The sequence below is a fragment of the Mustela nivalis genome (assembly GCF_964662115.1).
Source record: "Mustela nivalis genome assembly, chromosome: 1".
Classification (NCBI taxonomy): domain Eukaryota; kingdom Metazoa; phylum Chordata; class Mammalia; order Carnivora; family Mustelidae; genus Mustela; species Mustela nivalis.
In genome coordinates this window covers 46094538-46113136 of record NC_139020.1, presented here as the reverse complement: position 1 = coordinate 46113136, position 18599 = coordinate 46094538, and the positions used below count along the sequence as shown (strand labels likewise).

The 18599-nt window shown below is 36.4% G+C and overlaps 1 protein-coding gene across 1 annotated transcript in view; it reads left to right on the top strand.

The window, feature by feature from the left end:
• The window catches only part of DCBLD2 (discoidin, CUB and LCCL domain containing 2), a 103059-nt gene that overhangs the window by 54506 nt on the left and 29954 nt on the right, over positions 1-18599 (top strand). The window contains exon 3 of the mRNA XM_082695375.1: positions 3036-3173. Coding sequence (XP_082551501.1) covers positions 3036-3173 — 138 coding nt within the window. The remainder of the gene's footprint in view (positions 1-3035; positions 3174-18599) is intronic.

The window sequence follows — 18599 nt, the reverse complement described above, 5'->3', positions numbered from 1 at the left end:
CCAAAATAGGATGCCTGGGTGGCTCAGCGGGTTAAGCCTTTTCCTTTGGCTCAGGTCATGATCTCAGGGTCCTGGGATCCAGCCCTGCATTGGGCTTTCTGCTCAGCAGGGAGCCTACTTCCTCGTCTCTCTCTGCCTGCCTCTCTGCCTACTTGTGAGTTCTCTCTCTGTGTCAGATAAATGAACAAAATTAAAAAAAAAAAAAAAGAAAAAAGAAAGAAAGAAAAAGAAACTACCAAATTGCTTCCCAGAAATGACTATGCCATTTTACAGTTCCTACCATCAGTGTTTGAAGATATCAGTTTCTCCACATCTTCACCAATATTTGGTATTAACAGTCTTTTTGATTATAGCCATTTTAGTGAGAATGTCATGAGATCTCATAGTTTTAATATTAATTTCCCTAATGGCTAATGCTCTTGAGCATCTTCTCATGTATCTATTTGCCATTTGGTAGGTCTTTTTTATAGATGTGGCTCTTTGGGACACCTGGGTGGCTCAGTTGGTTAAGCATCTACCTTCAGTTTAGGCCATGATCCCAGCGTCCTGGCATGGAGCCCTCTGTTGGTCTTCTGCTCAGTGAGGAGCTTGCTTCTCCCTGTCCCTCTGCCCCTGCTTATGCTCTCCTCCTCTCTCTTTCAAAGTAAATAAATAAAATCTTACAGATGTGGCTATTTAACTCTTTTGCCCATTTTCTAAGATGAAATTGTTTGAGTTGTAAGAATTCTTTACCCATTTTGGATATGGGTTCTTTATCAGATTAACGTTGTGTGAATATTTTCTCCCAGTCAGTGTTGTGTCTTTTCATTTTCTTACTGGTGTCTTTTGAAGAGGGAACATTTTAAATTTTGATTAAGTGCTGATTACTCACTATTTTCTTTAATGGACTTGCTTTTTGGTGTTGGATCTAAGAACTTTTTGCCTAGCCCAAATTCACAAAGATTTCTCCTGTGTTTTCTTGTAAGAGTTCTGTAAGTTCAGCTCTTCTAATTAGGTCTGTGATCCATTTTGACTTGAAGTAAAGTTCTAAGTTCATTTGTTTTTGCATATCTATATCCAGCTAGTTTAGTATACGTGTTGAAAGAGTTATCCTTTCTCCATCAAATTACCTTCATGCCTTTGTCAGAAATCAGTTGACCACATATGTGGGTTTATTTCTGAACTCTTGTTCTACTCTACTGAAATATGTGGAGATACAGGTGTAGACATAAACATAAATAAAGATTTAGATACAGATCTAGATTTGCTGTTACAGTGTACACTGTCTTGATTACTGTGGTTTTATAATAAGTTTAAAGTCAGGTTATAGTAGTTTTTCAACTGTCTTTTTCACTACACAGTTCTGGCTGTTCTCTGTCTTTGCATTTCCAAATACATTTTAGCCTCAACTTGTTAATTTCTAAAAAGAAAAAAAACTAGGATTTTGGTAGGGATTACATTGAATCAATAGATCAATGTAGGGAGAACTGACATCTTAACAGTATTGTCTTTCACTTCATGAAGTTGGTCTGTTTCCCATTTTATTTAGTTTTCCTTTAATTTTTCTCAGCAGTGGTTTCTGTTTTGTGGTGTACTGGTTTTGATTTTTTTTTTTTTTTTTTAACGTGCCATGAGCCTGGGGATTGGGGCAGAGAGAAAGAATTTTAATCAGGCTCCACCATGTGGCAGAGCCCAATAGGGAGGGGGCTTGATGCCACAGCCCTGAGATGACCTTGATGAAGAGTCAGATACTTAACTGACTGAGCCAGCCACCCCAGCATCCCTTGAATTTCTTCTTTAAAAATTTGTCCCAAATAGTCTAATATTTTTGATGCTGTTAGAAGTTTTAAAAATTTCATTTCAGAGTATTTGTGACAAGTATGTGGAAATATAATTGGTTTTTTATATTGATCCTGTGACATTGTTAAACTCCCGTACCAGTTCTGTTGGGCTTTCCTTGATTGCTTAGGATATTTTATTCACAAAAACATACATAGTCCTTGAAAATGGTATTTTTGGAAGGATACATTATTCTTATTCTAGAATGGTGTTGCCACAACCAAAAACATTTTTGGAATGTTATTCTTTATTTAGAATTTGTTAGGTTGCCAGGCACTTAAGAGAATGCCTTAAGAAAAATTAAAATTTTGGGGGGTGCCTAGGTGGCTTAGAGGGTTAAAGCCTCAGCCTTCAGCTCAGATCATGATCCCAGGGTCCTGGGATTGAGCCCCACATCAGGCTCTCTGCTTTGCGGGGAGCCTGCTTCCTCTTCTCTCTCTGCCTGCCTCTCTGCGTACTTGTGATCTCTGTCTGTCAAATAAATAAATAAAATATTTTTTTAAAATGCATTTTTGTTAGTTATTGGTGGAAATCTTGCTCTAATTTTATTCTTTTTCCCTTTTATTAATCTATATTGAGGATATGCTTTTTATATGTCTGTTTAACATTAAAGGAAAAAAGCTGGCAGTTGGATATATATACACCTAAAGTTCAAGAAAAAAGTTTTGGGTAGAGGTGTATGTGAATTGTCAAAGCATAGTTAAAGTTGTAGGACTGTGCATGATTACCTAAATGCATTGACTTAAAGTTCAGTCATCCCTGGAAGAAGAATTGAGGGGAGTCTGAAAAAGGTTTAAGGGGTACCCTAAGCCCAGGAATCTAGGGGCACCTAGTGGGGAGTATGTTAGAAAATTACTGATTACCTATACATTTGCTTATTTAATTTTCATGCATGCACCTGCATGCATGAAATGCTTTAAGATAAATTTTTTTTAATTCCTCACTATTCTAAGAGTGTACAAGAAATGTCTTTCACAAGAAATTGAACCTTATAAGATCACTGATGCCTATACCATTTTTTTCCCTTTGAATTATGTACAGTTATTGCTTGGCTGTTTTTTCTTCAGAGTAATGTGATTTTTAATCATTAAACATTCTAGTCATCATTTTCTATTTAATGTCCAGTTTGGTATATTTTTCTGATTTTCTTACCTTCATTGTAAATATTACTGACTTTATGAGAGTTATACCAAATATCTTTTTTTCTTCATTCCTAGGCAAATTCTGTGGTCTGGGGTTACAGATGAATCATTCAATTGAATCAAAAAGCAATGAAATTACAGTGCTGTTCATGAGTGGGATTCATGTTTCTGGACGAGGATTTTTGGCCTCATACTCAGTTATAGAGAAACAAGGTAATTTTCAACTTTATATCACAACTTCCACATTTTACAATTTGTAAAAATAAAAATGAAGTGTTTCTTCTAGTACTTGTTATTCGAGATTAGAATAGAGTAGAAAGACTAAACAGTTAATAACACATATATAAACTTTATGAATAAAATTAGTTCAGTTTCAGAATTCTAAAAATTAGAAGTATATTAAATTTTTATAAATTCCATATACTAATAATTATATAAGTTTCATACACTTTCCACAGTAGAGGAAATACTAATTTTTCATTTTTATAAGATTGGAACACAAATGACAATAATGTTTTAAAAATCTGTCAGTTATTGAAATGTGTCATATAAATATAGTTTTATTATCCACAGCTTACCATTTCATAGCACTATGTTAAAGACCACATTACCATTCTTCTCAAAAGAATAGATTCTGACTCCACCAGAAGTATGCTTGGGAATGCTGTCCGAGATGCTGCAAAATAAACCTGAGATACTGGCTAGATTGTTACTGTTGATAGTGCCAAGGAGGGAAATTAAAAGCAAGACTATTGAGTGGAACAGAATGCAAAATTTACTTGAATTTCTAAAATAAAATGTGAGACTTGAATAAAATCTCTCATGAATTTTGGCTACTGTGGCATGGATTTGTTTCCTCTGCTATTAAGAGCACTGTGGTAGGAAAGTTTTAGGAAGTGCTCCTAATGCAAGGATATGTCCGACAAAGCAGTCATTTAAATCAGAAAATAGATGATTATTTTGATACTGAACAATGATTTAACTAAGCTGACAACTTAAAATTTTTAAAAAGCTGTTACTTTATATTATATAAATGAGAAAATTGAGAACCTTCTACGTGTGAGAACACTGTGCACTGAGAATGACTGAGAGCAGTACAAGCTGTTCCTTTTCGGCTCTGGTGGGTTCGAGATAAACACGATAGGTATCATTAGCAGTTTATTTAGAATGTGATAGAGGAGCAGCTGTTCTGTGGGAAGAAAGGTTTACTTTTTCCTAATTTCTGAGCTATGGAACAAAGTGGGAAAGCTAATAAAATTGCTCTGAGAGAATGAGCAAGAAGACTTATTTGGATGGAATAATGGAAAGGAAGAAACTGGAAACATCACACTGAATGAAAATGTTTCCGACAGAACCAGGGCAAGTAAGGCAGCAAGGTGTTGTAGGAGGAACACCCCTGCTTCTGTCACATGTTTACCAGGTGATTGCTGGCCAGTCATCTCACTTCTGTAACCTCTGTGGATTGATTACAAGGACTAACTCTAATATGTGTAGTGTCTGTAAGCCCATGACACAGTAGGCATGAAACAAATGTTAGTTTCCTCCTTTCACTACCACCTACCACAAACACATATTCATTCCCCACTATCAGGAAATTAAGATAGAAAACACTGAGTGAGATGATGGTAGCTTCCCATCCTTTCAGGTTTATTTCTTGGAAGTCTTGAGTTCATAGGTGAGAGGATAGAAAATATACAATTCATTTGCTTCTAAAGCTCCTTGAGTTGCCTCCTCTCACTATCAGTTTAAATTGTTCATTTTTTTCTTCATATTTTCCCTTTTCTCTCTTCATTAAATATTGAGTTGAAGGTTCCTTTTTTTTTAAAGATTTATTTATTTATTTTAGAGTGTGCACATGCACGCGTGCTCACACAAGTACAGGAAAGGGGAGAGGGAGAGAATCCTTAGGCAGACTCCCTGCTTAGTGTGGAGCCCAACATGGAGCTGGATCCCGGAACCCTGAGACCACAACCTGAGCCAAAATTAAGAGTTGGCTGCTTAACCAGCTGAGCCACCCAGGTGCCCCTTGCTAACATTGTTGAAAGTAAATATCCCTTCATTAAAAAAAATTTTTTTTATATTGTATATTTAAATTATGGAGGTTTTTTGTTTCACAGAAAACTGAATGTCCTATATTAAAGTTTAAGATTTGACAGCGATCTCAGGTAACAGAATCAGTATGTTGTAGACTTAACATATGTCTGCCAGATTTCAAGTGGTTATATCACTATTTTACATGAATCTTAGATACCAAAGTTCTTTGAAATATCTACCATAATCTGGAACTTTTTTTTTTTAAAGATTTTATTTATTTATTTGACAGACAGAGATCACAAGTATGCAGAGAGGCAGGCAGAGAGAGAAGAGGAAGCAGGCTCCCCACAGAGCAGAGAGCCCTATGTGGGGCTGGATCCCAGGACCATTGATCATGACCCGAGCCTAAGGCAGAGGCTTTAACCTGCTGAGCTACCCGGGCGCCCAGTCTGGAACTTTTTTATAGTAAAGGCATAATCATGGGAATTCCTCATTTCACACCTCTTTCCTGAGTTTTTACTTAGGTTTCTGTGTATACTTGCTTCCTCTAGAAAGCATTTGTTTTATTTGAAGTTATAAGTGAATTGACTGGGTGCCTGGGTGGCTCAGTGGGTTAAGCGTCTGCTTTTGGCTCAGGTCATGATCTCAGGGTCCTGGGATCAAGCCCAGCATCAGGCTCTCTGCTCAGTGGGGAGCCTGTTTTCCCCTTCTCTCTCTGCCTACTCGTGATCTCTGTCTGTCAAATAAATAAATAAAATCTTTGGAAAAAAAAAAAAAAGTCAATTGGCTAAATCCAAGAGAACCCTGGGTGAATTTCTTACCATTTCTTCTTGGGTGGCCTTTCAGACACAATTTCTTTTAATGACTCATTCATTTGAATGCTGATTGACTTTGGTTTGAGAGCCAGTGTGTTTCCATCCAGGAAACTTTGCGGCCACACTGAATTCTATGAATGCTTTCAAGGAACATCACTATGTGTCCCCAGCTTAGCAACCTAGTTAGAAATAAATTTTGGAATGAAAAGATTGTGAAAAGTTTTGCTACAACAGCTTCTTTGTTTGTTAAACTCTCACAAACACTTGATAATGTTATGCTATGTATTGTTGATAGAGTCATGATTTTGTGTGAGGTAGACTAATCTTCATGCCTTTATGCAAGAACACATGGCAAAATTATATTTCCTTCAGTGCCGTATTTCCTGCAATATGCCTAGCACTGGGAAAGCAGCAGTATAAATAAGAGACAGTTATTCCTTCATGGAGCTTACAGTACAGGGTTGGGAAAAAGCATTAAACACATGATAGAAGCTCAGTTCCAGTTACGGCAAGAAGTATGATGAAGGGAAACTTCCAAAAATAGGCCAGAAGGTTGGGAGGAGTGGGAGATTATAAAGAGCCTAATAACTTTTACAGGAAGTCACTTTTAAGCAGGGAACTCAAGGATTAATTGGGAGGTTCTAGATGGACAAGAAGGAAAAGGAAACTATTCTAGGGAAGAGAATAACAGATGCAAAGACCCTTTGGTGGGAAGGAGCTTTGGAGGAGCAAGAAAGGAAGCTGGCACAGCTAAAGTGGAATTGACTGTTTGGTGAGTAGTTCATGTTATTCAGGGCCTTGTAGAAAATGTCAGGGTTGGAGCTTATTCCTAAGAGTTATGGAAGCTGTTAGAGCTGAGTAGTGATATGATTGGACTTGTTTTTGTTTATTCTTTCCATCTTTTCTGGTCTGTGAAAAGTGGGTTGAAGACAGGAATAATAGTAGGGAGTCCAGTGAAGAGGCTATTGGAGGACTCTGGGTCAGAAATGATTGAATTAAGAGGTCTTATTATAAATGTAACTCTAGAATTAAGCCAGATTCTAATCCTTTCTAAAGATTTAAGAAACAGACCTATCTGCTACAAGAAAACATTTCAAAATACTAAGATTCTTCCTACATGATTTTCAGTTGTAGTAGGAGGCTTTGGACACAAAGAAGCCTTCTTGTATGAATCAGAACTCCTTGAATACCCCCGTTGTGTCTAGGACACTTTACTTGTGTCCTCTTTACTTTTGTGTCAGTTTTCATAACTTTCATGGTTTTATTCCTCTCATTTAGTTTTAATGATCTTTGAGCAGTACTGGCCAGTCTTTTCCATTACCAGTTATCTCTTAATTTTTACCTGTAAATCTCAGTTTTGAAAGATTATATCTGCCAGTGAAAGGAACTTTTTCTGTTTACCCAAAGAAATACAAAACAACTATTATTAACACATGCAGTAATTATTAGAGGATTGGTATTTTTACTCTGAGTTGGTATAATTATATCAAATTCCAGCTAGACTTTCTGAAATTGAAATTTTTTTAAAGATTTATTTATCTTTTAATTTTTTAAATTTTAAATTCTATTAACATACACTGTATTATTAGTTTCAGAGGTAGATGTCAGTGAGTCATTAGTCTTTTATAATACCCAGTGCTCATTATATCACATGCCCTCCTTAATGCCCATCACCCAGTAACCCCATCTCTTTCCCCCCTCCCCTCAGTTTATTTTCTATGATTGAGAGTCTCTTACAGTTTGTCTCCCTTTCTGATTTCATTTGGTTTTATTTTTCCCCTTCCTTCCCCTGTGGTCCGCTATTTCGTTTCTTAGATTCAACAAGTGAGTCAGATCATATAATTTGTCAGATCATCTGATTGACTTATTTCGCTTAGTATAATACCCTCTAGTTCCATCCACATTGTTGCAGATGGCAAGATTTCTTTTTTTGATGGCTAAGTAGTATTCCATTTTACATATATACCATATCTTTTTTATCCATTCATCTGTTAATGGACTTTTGAGCACTTTCCATAGTTTGACTTCTGTGGACATTTCTGCTATAAACATTGTTGTGCAGGTGCTTCTTTAGATCACTACACTTGTATCTTTGGAGTGGGTACCTCATAGTGCAATTGCTGGGTTGTAGGGTAGCTGTATTTTCAACTTTCTGAGGAACCTCCATGCTGTTTTCCAGAGTGGTTGCACCAGCTTGCACTTCCACCGAAAGTGTAAGAGGGTTCCCCTTTCTCCATGTCCTTGCCATCATCTGTCATTTCCTGACTTGTTAATTTTAGCCATTATGACTGATGTGAGGTGATATCTCATTGTGGTTTTGATTTGCATTTCCCTGATGCCAAACAACATTGAGCATTTTATCATGTGTCTGTGATGTTGAGTATTTTATCATGTCTGTTGACCATCTGTATGTCTTCATTGGAGAAATGTCTTCATATCTTCTGCCCATTCTTGATTAGATTATTTTCTGAGTGTTGACTTTGATAAGTTCTTTATGGATTTTGGATACTAGCCCTTTATCTGGTAAGACATTTGCAGGTAGGTATCTCCCATTCTGTCAGTTGTCTTTTGGTTTTGTCAACTGTTTCCCTTGCTGTGCAGAACCTTTTTATCTTGATGAAGTCCCAATAGTTCAGTTTTGCTTTTGTCTGACAAGAAGTTGCTGTGGCTAAATTCAGAGATTTCTGCCTTGTCCTCTAGGATTTTGGTGAATTCTTGTCTCATATTTAGGTCTTTCATCTATTTTGAGTCTATTTTTCTATATGGTGTCAGAAAGTAGTCTGGTTTCATTCTTCTGCATGTGGCTGTCCAATTTTCCCAACACCATTTGTTGAAGAGACTGTCTTTTTTCCATTGGACATTCTTTCCTGCTTTGTCGAAGATTAGTTGACCATAGAGTTGAGGGTCTATTTCTGGGCTCTCTATTCTGTTCCATTGCTCTAAATGTGTGTTTTTGTGCCAGTACCATACTACCTTGATGATGACAGCTTTGTAATAGAGCTTAAAGTTTGGAATCGTGATGCCACCAGCTTTGGTTTTCTTTCTCAACATTACTTTGGCTATTTGGGGTCTTTTCTGGTTCTATACAAATTTTAGGATTATTTTTTCCAGCTCTGTGAAAAAAGTTGATGTTTTGATAGGGATTGCATTGAGTGTATAGATTGCTGTAGGTAGCATAGACATTTTAGCAATATTTGTTCTTCCATTCCATGAGCAGGAAATGTTTTTCCGTTTCTTTGTGTCTTCCTCAATTTTTTTTTATGAGTTTTATAGTTTGCTGAGTACAGATCCTTTTCCTCTTTGGTTAGGTTTATTGCTGGGTATTTTATGGTTTTTGGTATAATTATAACTATAAATGGGATCAACTCTTTTTTTTTTCTTTTAAAGATTTTATTTATTCATTTGACAGACAGAGATCACAAGTATACAGAGAGGCAGGCAGAGAGAAAGGAGGAAGCAGGCTCCCTGCTGAGCAGAAAGCCCGATGCAGGGCTCAATCCCAGGACCCTGGGATCATGACCTGAGCCGAAAGCAGAGGCTTCAACCCACTGAGCCACCCAGGTGCCCCTGGGATCAACTCTTAATTTCTCTTTCTTCTGTCTCATTATTAGTATTCAGAAATGCAACTGATTTCTGTGCATTGATTTTATATCATGCCACTTTGCTGAATTCCTATATGAGTTCCAGTAATTTGGGGGTGGTGTCTTTTGGATATCCACATAGAATATCATGTAATATGCAAAGAGTGGGATTTTGACTTCTTTGCCAATTTGGATGCTTTTTATTTCTTGTTGTTGTCTGATTGCTGAGGCTAGGATTTCTAGTACATTGTTGAACAGTGGTGGTGATAGTGGACATCGCTGCCATATTCCTAACCTTAGGGGGAAAGCTCTCAGTTTTTTCCCATTGAGAATGATATTCACTGTGGGCTTTTCATGTATGGCTTTTGTAATATTGAGGTGTGTTTCCTCTATCCCTATACTGTGAAGAGTTTTCATCAAAAAAGGGGTGCCTGGGTGGCTCAGTTGGTTAAGCATCTGCCTTTGGCTCAGATCCCAGGGTCCTAGTACTGAGCCCCACATCAGACTCCCTGCTCAGTGGGGAGCCTGCTTCTACCTCTCCCCCACTCCGCTCATGTTCTCTCTTCCTTGCTCTGCTGTCTTTCTCTCTCTCTCTCTCTCAAATAAATTTTTTTAAAAGGGAGTAGGAGATCTTAGTTTTGTCTGGTCCTGGGAATTCAGCTAGATAGCTGTCAAATCATTGAGAACACTGTAAACCCAACCTCGGATCTAAGAAAAGAATTGCTGCAATCCTACAAATAGAAAAGCGACCACTTTCTGCAAGAATGACAAGATGGAAAAACTCATCTCAAAAAAGAGAACAAGAGGGACCTGATCAATATGGATGTAAGTAAGATGCCAGAACTGGAGTTTAGTAAAATGAATATAAAGATACTAGCTGGGCTTGAAAAAAATCATAGAAGACACTAGAGAATCCCCTTCTGGAGAAATAAAAGAACTGAAATCCAATCAAGTCAAATCAAAAAGGCTATTCATGAGGTACAATAAAAAATGGGAGTCTATAACTGCTAGGATAAATGAGACAGAAAGAGAATTAATGATATAGAAGACAAAGTGATGGAGAATAAGGAAGCTGAGAAAAAGAAAGATAAACAACTACGGGATCATGAGGGGAGAATTCAAGAGACAAGTAATACCATAAAGTGAAACAATATTAGAATATTTGGGATCCCAGAAGAGGAAAGGCAGAGATAGGGAGACAAAAGGTATATTGGAGCAAATTTTAGCAGAGAACTTCCTAGTCTGGGGATGGAAATAGGCATTTAAGTCCAGAAAAAACAGAAACCCCCCTCAAAATCAGTAAAAATAGGTCAACAACCCAACATAGAGTAGTGAAGCTTTCAAATCTCAGAGACAAAGAGAAAATACTGAAAGAAGCTTGGAACAAGTGATCCATGACCTATAAGGGTAGAAACATTAGATTGGCAGCAGACTTATCCTTAGAGACCTGGTAGGCCAAAAGGACAAGCATCATATATTTAGGAAGCTAAATGAGAAACGCAGGCAGCCAAGAATACTTTATCCTTCAAGTCTGTCATTCCAAATAATAGTAGAGATTAAAAAAATCTTCCAGGACAAATGGAAGCTAAAAGAATTTGTGATCAGTAAACCAGCCCTGCAAGAAATATTAAAGGAGATCTTTTAAGCGAGGAGAGAGCCCAGAAATGAACATAGACCAGAAAGGAGCAAGGACAATGTACAGAAACAGGCTTTACAGGTAATATGGTGGCACTAAGTTCATGTCTTTCAGTAGTTATTCTGAATGTAAATGGGCTAAATGCCCCAATCAAAAGACACAGGATATCAAATTGGATAAAAAAGCAAGACCTGTTGATAAGCTGTCTGCAAGAGACTCATTTTAGACCCAAAGACACCTCCAGATTGAAAATGAGGGGGGGGGGCGGGGCGCCTGGGTGGCTCAGTGGGTTAAGCCTCTACCTTCGGCTCAGTTCATGATCCCAGGGGCCTGGGATCGAGTCCCGCATAGGGCTCTCTGCTCAGCAGGGAGCCTGCTTATCCTCATCTCTCTCTCTGTCTGTCTCTCTGCCTATTTGTGATCTCTCTCTCTGTCAAGTAAATAAATAAATTCTTTAAAAAAAAAAAAGAAAAGAAAATGAGGGGGTGGAAAACCATTTATCATGCTAATGAACATCAAAAGAAAGCTGGGGAAGCAATGCATATATCACACAAATTAGATTTTAAACCAAAAGAGATAAGCAAGTACACTATATGGTAATTAAACAGTCTATCCAACAAGAAGATCTAACAATTGTAAATATGTATGTCCCTAACCAGGGAGCAGCCTATTAGATAAACCAGTTAATAATAAAATAAAATAAACATATTGATAATCATAGTAGGGGACTTTAACACCCCACTTATGCAATAGATCATTGAAGCAGATCACAAGGGAACAAGGGCTTTGAATGACACACTGGACCAGATGGACTTCAAAATATTCAGAACATCCCATCCTAAAGCAACAGAATACACACTCTTCTGAAGTGCACATGGGACATTCTCCAGAATAGGTCACATACTGGGTCACAAGTCAGGGGTCAAAAGGTACCAAAAGATTGGGATCACTCCCTGCTTATTTTCAGACCACAGTGCTTTGAAATTTGAACTTAATCACAAGAGGAAATTTGGCAAGATATCAAACATATGGAGGTTAAAGGTATCCTATTAAGAATGAATGGGTCAACCAGGAAATTAAAGAAGAATGAAAAAACCTATGGAAACAAATGAAAATGAAAACACAACTGTTCAAACCCTTTGAGATGCACCAAAGATGGTCCTAAGAGGAACCTCTGTACCAAGCCTTTCTCAAGAAACAGAGCTGGAGAAGGAATAGCAAATAAAGCCTAAGCTTAGCTTGAGAAGAGAATTAATAAAGATTAGAGCAGAAATCAATGATATACAAATCAAGAGAATAGTAGAAAAATCAATGAAACTAGGAGCTCGTTCTTTGAAAGAATTAATACGATGGATAAACTGCTAGCCAGTTTTATCAAAAACAAAAGGAAAGGGCCCAAATGAATAAAATCATGAATGAAAGAGGAGAGAGCACAACCAATACTGAGGAAATACAAACCATTATTAGAACATATGGGCGACTATGCCAACAAATTAGGCTAGCTGGAAGGAATGGATGCATTCCTAAAAACGTAACAACTACCAAAACTGAAACAGGAAGAAATAAGAAAACTTAACAGATCTGTAACCAGTAAAGAAATTGAGGCAATAATCAGAAACCTCCCAATAAACAAGAGTCCAGGGCCAGGGGGCTTCCCAGAGTAATTCTTCTCAAACGTTTGAAGAATTGATATCTGTTCTTCTCAAGCTGTTTTAAAAAAATAGAAATGAAAACCAATCTGAGGGTTTTGAAGGGGCGGGGGTGGGAGGTTGGGGTAGCCAGGTGGTGGGTATTATAGAGGGCACAAATTGCATAGAGCACTGGGTGTGGTGCAAAAATAATGAATACTGTTATGCTGAAAATAAATTAAAAAAATAGAAATGAAAGAAAAACTTCCAAACTCTTTTTTTTTTTTAATTTATTTATTTGACAGACAGAGATCACAAGTAGACAGAGAGGGAGGGGGAGGCAGGCTCCCTGCTGAGCAGAGAGCCCGATGTGGGGCTCGATCCCAGGACTCTGGGATCATGACCTGAGCAGAAGGCAGAGGCTCAACCCACTGAGCCACCCAGGCGCCCCTTTCAAACTCTTTATATGAGGCCAGTAAGTATTACCTTGATCCTAAAACCAAAGATCCCACCAAAAAGGAGAATAACAGTGAGAATATCACTGATGAACATGGTTGCAAAATTCTCACCAAGATACTAGCTAATAGGATCCAACAGTACATTAAAAAAATTACCATGACTAAGTGGGATTTATTCCTAGGCCATAAGTGTCGTTCAACACGTGCAAATCAATCAGTGTGACAGACTACATAAAAGAAAGAACAGGAACCACATGATCCTTTCAATATATGCAGAAAAAGCATTTGACAAGAAAGCATCCTTTCTTGAAATTGAAACTTTTATTTAAAAATTGAAAAAATATGTAGACCCTAGAGATGTCCTAGACCTCATATTAGCAACCACTCGTGAGAAGGTCTATTGAGAGAAATTCCCAAGTTACTGCTGGTCTTACTGAGACAAGCAAAACCAGTTATTCAGAGGTCCAGAGTCCGTAAGTCAGATCTTTTTATCTAGTTAATAATAAAGGAGACTGACATTTTCATTCTAAAATGTAAAATTAAAAACATTTACCACTGGACTTGAAAAATACATTTTATAGGTGAGTGATCCAAATACTTGGTTTTGAATCTGTTTAACATTAGCCAGTTTCTAGGGAAAACACATTTGTGGCATGACTCTGGGCAATAATGTTTAAGTTATTTTAGTTTTAGAACAATAAGCTCAGAAGACCTATCTATATTTGCATTGAAAGCTTCAAGTCCTTTAAGGCAGCCTCTGTTATGTACCATAAATTGATGGGAGTAGATGTATGTGTCTTAGTTACACATGCAGCTAGGAAGTGATAATCAGTACTTCTTTTGTAGAACATGACATCATTCTTAAAAAGTAATGTTAAACCTCTTTATTTCAGATTTTACCAGTCCAGAATTTTGTAGTGGTCATACTTTTGTAGGTTTGTGCGTTTTTAGTAGGAAAAAATAGTAAATAGTTTAAAATTTCATGTGAAATAAAATGAGCCAAGGTATATACTAATGAATTTTCTAACTGGAATTTACCAACACTTTATTCATTGCCTCCTGACCCCTTAGAATCTGAGAGTCATCTGCTTATGCCTTACAAACAGCTGAGCCTGGGAAATATTCCCTTTTGACGGGATTATTGTTATATGTTAGGTTTATTATTATTATTGTTATTATTATTATTATTATTATGTTCAGTTAGACATCATTAGTTTTTGATGTAGAAAGGAAACAGCAAAACTAAGAGGCAACCCACGGAAGGGAGAAGATATTTGCATATGATGTTACAGATAAAGAGTTGGTATCCAAGATCTGTAAAGAACTTCTCAAACTCAACACCCCCAAAAAACTAATAATCCAGTCAAGAAATGGGCAGAAGACATGTACAGACATTTCTGCAAAGAAGACATACAGATGGCCAAGAGACACATAAAAAATGTTCAACATCACTAGCCATTAGGGAAATATAAATCAAAGCCACAATGAGATACCACCTTACACCAGTCAGAGTGGCTAAAATTAACAACTTAGGAAGCAACAGATGTTGGTGAGGATGCAGAGATATCCTATGCTGTTGGTTGGAATGCAAACTGGTGCAGCCACTCTGGAAAACCGTATGGAGGTTCCTCAGGACATTAAAAGTAGAAGTCCCCTATAACCCAACAATTGCACTACTGGGTATTTAACCTAAAGATACAGATGTAGTAAAAAAAAAGGGGGGGGCATCTGCACCACAATGTTCATAGCAGCAATGTCCAAAATTGCTAAACTGTTAGGTTATTTTTAGAATTAACAACAATAGTTTAAAAGTTTTCTGATTGCTACCTTCTTTAACCACATTTTTTTGGCAAATACTTACCATTTTTTCCATCTTATTAGATTAAATCAACTTGTAAATGAAACAGGGTAGAATATAGAACTACTTTCTAATAGAGTCCAGATTTCTATAACTGATTGTTTTGTTTTTGGTTTTATTTTGTTGGGTTTTTTCATGAGATGCTTTTGGTTTTAAAAATAGAGCATGAGGGACGCCTGGGTGGCTCAGTTGGTTGGACAACTACCTTCGGCTCAGGTCATGATCTCGGAGTCCCGGGATCGAGTCCGGCATCGGGCTCCCAGCTCCACGGGGAGTCTGCTTCTCTCTCTGCCCTTCTCCTCACTCATGCTCTCTCTCCCTGTCTCTCTCTCAAATAAATAAAATCTTTAAAAAAAAAATAGAGCATGAGTTATTTAAGATTGCTTGCTACCTTAATTATACAGTAATTTTATGGGAATCTTTGAATTCTGAGTACATTTAGCTAGGTTTCTATTTTTAGCATTTTTATTGTGTTCCTGATTTTTGTTGTGGTAGCCGACATTTAAAAACTCTTGAACTCTTAAGATTTTATTAATGAAGTCTCAGTTTACATGCACATTTTTAGATTTGTTTTTATTTACACACAAATTAATACTTTGTGTATGTAATACAAATAAGAAAAATGTGTTTTTTGGTGTCAGTTTGTGCTGACCAATTAAGTGTTGACAATTTTGCAGAGAAAGAGCACTTTAAAACAGTCTGTTAAGAGAGTATTAACCCAAAGAGGCTATCAGTTTATGGGATAGAATTTATTACAGGGACACCTGGGTGGCTCAGTCGGTTAAGCTGCCTTCAGCTTATGTCATGATCCCATTGTCCTGGGATCGAGTCCCACTTTGGGCTCGTTGCTTGGCAGGGAGCATGCTTCTCTCTCTGCCTCTGCCTGCCACTCTGCCTGCTTGTGTGCTCTCTCTCTCTCTGACAAATAAATACATAAATAAATAAATAAAATATAAAAAAAATTTATTGCAAGTGCAGGTAATCTGAAGGGCCTTAATGATTTTAGTGTTTTGTGTTTCATTTTTTTAGTGAATTAGGAATGCTGTGAGGGGACTGAGTTTGTGTTTCTGTGGTGTCTTACGTTATCCAGTGACATATTCTTTCACTGCTGCTCTTACCGATGTGTTCATTAGCACCCTAAATACTGTGTAGGTCACAGAGGAATTTTAATATTTTATAATCTTATAATATTCCTAATGTCACATATATTTTATATAAAATCTTAGATTCTAATGTCCTATGACTTTTAATATTCTTGTATTTGTTTTTTAATGCACACATGCGGGAACTTAGGTATGAAGAGGGTTTGATTCACCATGTGTACCTTATGACTTGACTACATTACTTACTAGGCACCGAGTCATGCCTGCATCATCCATAAGAAAGCATGGCTATTTTCACCTGAGCTCCTATTATAGATTCAGCTTCCATAGATGACATTGTAATATTTCTAAGAGAAACGTAAGATTTAATCTCCATTCTCAGTATGTAAAAGGAGAGAAGGTATAAAATGCCTCCTATAGTATCTGCCACTGAGTAAATGTTATTTAACTCCGAATCACAGTAAATTATGTTCTACTACATATGTAAATTTCTTTCACTAAATGGCAGATGGTACATTAATACCAGGCTCCTATTATGGAAACAAGGGATTATGCCCAGGGTCACATGGTAATATTGGCTGGAGCAACACAATGAGTCTTGTTCTCCACCCTGTAGCCCTTGAACAAAGTAGCATCTATAATTTGCAAGGTTGCTGGCAAAGTGTAAATTAGGAGGCATGACTTCATATTCCTTCAGGTTCTGGGAAATTTGTTATTTAAAGAATATTAGAGCAAATAAAGAAGAATATGCATTGTCTTCATTTGTTTTCTTTTTTGGGGTAAATAAATATGGTAACTTACTGTAGTACTTTGTTTTCTTGAATTAGAATAAACATGGGCACTCAGGCTTCCTTCCTTTAAGAATGGCTTCAACTGTACAAAAATTATACCCAGCAGTTTATGTAGTCAGTGCTAACACTGCTGAGAGTTTTTTCCGTTCATTCAGGAACACAAAACAGGATATTAATTGGGGGAAGATCTAAATCTATTTCATAATTCTGCTGTCTCAGAAATAGTGCTGTCAATCAAAAATATTTCTGATATAGTAACCAATATGTTATTTTTAATTGATTTGTGATCTTATAAAATATCACATTTCTGTGATGTTATGATGGGTTAACATTAGATGTTATATTTAAATAAATATTTCATGGGACAATTATAAAGTTTCCCAGCCTATGCAGTTATTAGGTATTAGAAAAATGTTTAATTGTACTTAAATTTAAAAAAAAAATTGTTTTAGGACATCAGTTATGGCTGATAGTAATATTACTAAATTGGGAGCTGTCTTAGAATATCTAATGTTGGTGTTTTTGTTAAGAAAATGTTGAAATCTTTCATCCTGTTATTGATTGTTGACCTGCCTTTTTTTCTGTATTTTCTTATATTCTTCATCACAATTACATTATTTTGCCTCTGCAACCCCACCTCAGGCCTACCTCCTCTAGAAAGCCCTCTAGGGTTAAGGAAGGCAGCAGATCTTAGGGAGCCTCCTAGCGGGACTACGATTACACTCACTTTGGGGTAGACTGTACTGCGGAGACTAGTGTAGAATCTACATGATGGATGCCAGTTCTCCTTCAGGCTGCACAAGGGGAAGAATAGATGCCAGTCAGCTTCAGCAGAACCCTGAGTGCATTCTGCATCCTACTGCTGCCACTCTCTATGGCCCAGAGCTCCCCAATGAAGTATACAGTCTTTAATATTTTCTGTAGCAGTAAATACATTTATGTATTTACTCTTTTTTAATGTATTTTATAATTTTATGTATTTTATAATTTATATTTTATATATTTTATAATTTATGTATTATCTCTTTTTATATATTTGATTAAAATATTTTGATTATAATATAATCATAATTATACAGTATATTATCTATAATATAATATTGTATGTTTAACTATATTTATATTATATATAATATTTTTATTATTTTATATATTTTATTATATAAAATATTTTTATTTTTAATATATTTTATTTTATGATTTATAATTATATTTTTATTATAATATATATTAAATATATAATTATAAAATGTATAATTAATTTTTCTATATTTTATGTTTTTATTATTTTATATGATATAAATATATATAATATATTTTTATATTTATATTATATAATATAAATATAGTATAATTGATTAAAAGATTTTTTAAGTCCCATGCAGAAGCTCTTAGTTGAGAAGAGCTCAATACATATACTGCCTTTCACTTTGAACATACCACTGATTTTCTGGCATTACAGGACATCTTACAGTGTATCCAGCATGACAGCTGGGTTAACAATGGTGCTTTATCATTGCTAATTTTTGAAATCACTGCCTAAGCACTTTCTGTAGAAAGAAGTTCCATCTTTCAATTTGCTCAGGCCAGAAACCTTATAGCTGTCGTTGACTCCCTCAAACTTTATATTCATTAGCCACTTCTCAGAGTCTTTATGTATCAGCTTCTGACTACATCTCAACACCTCTCGCTGCCACTCTCATTCAAGTTATCTACCTCTACCTCAGTTATGACC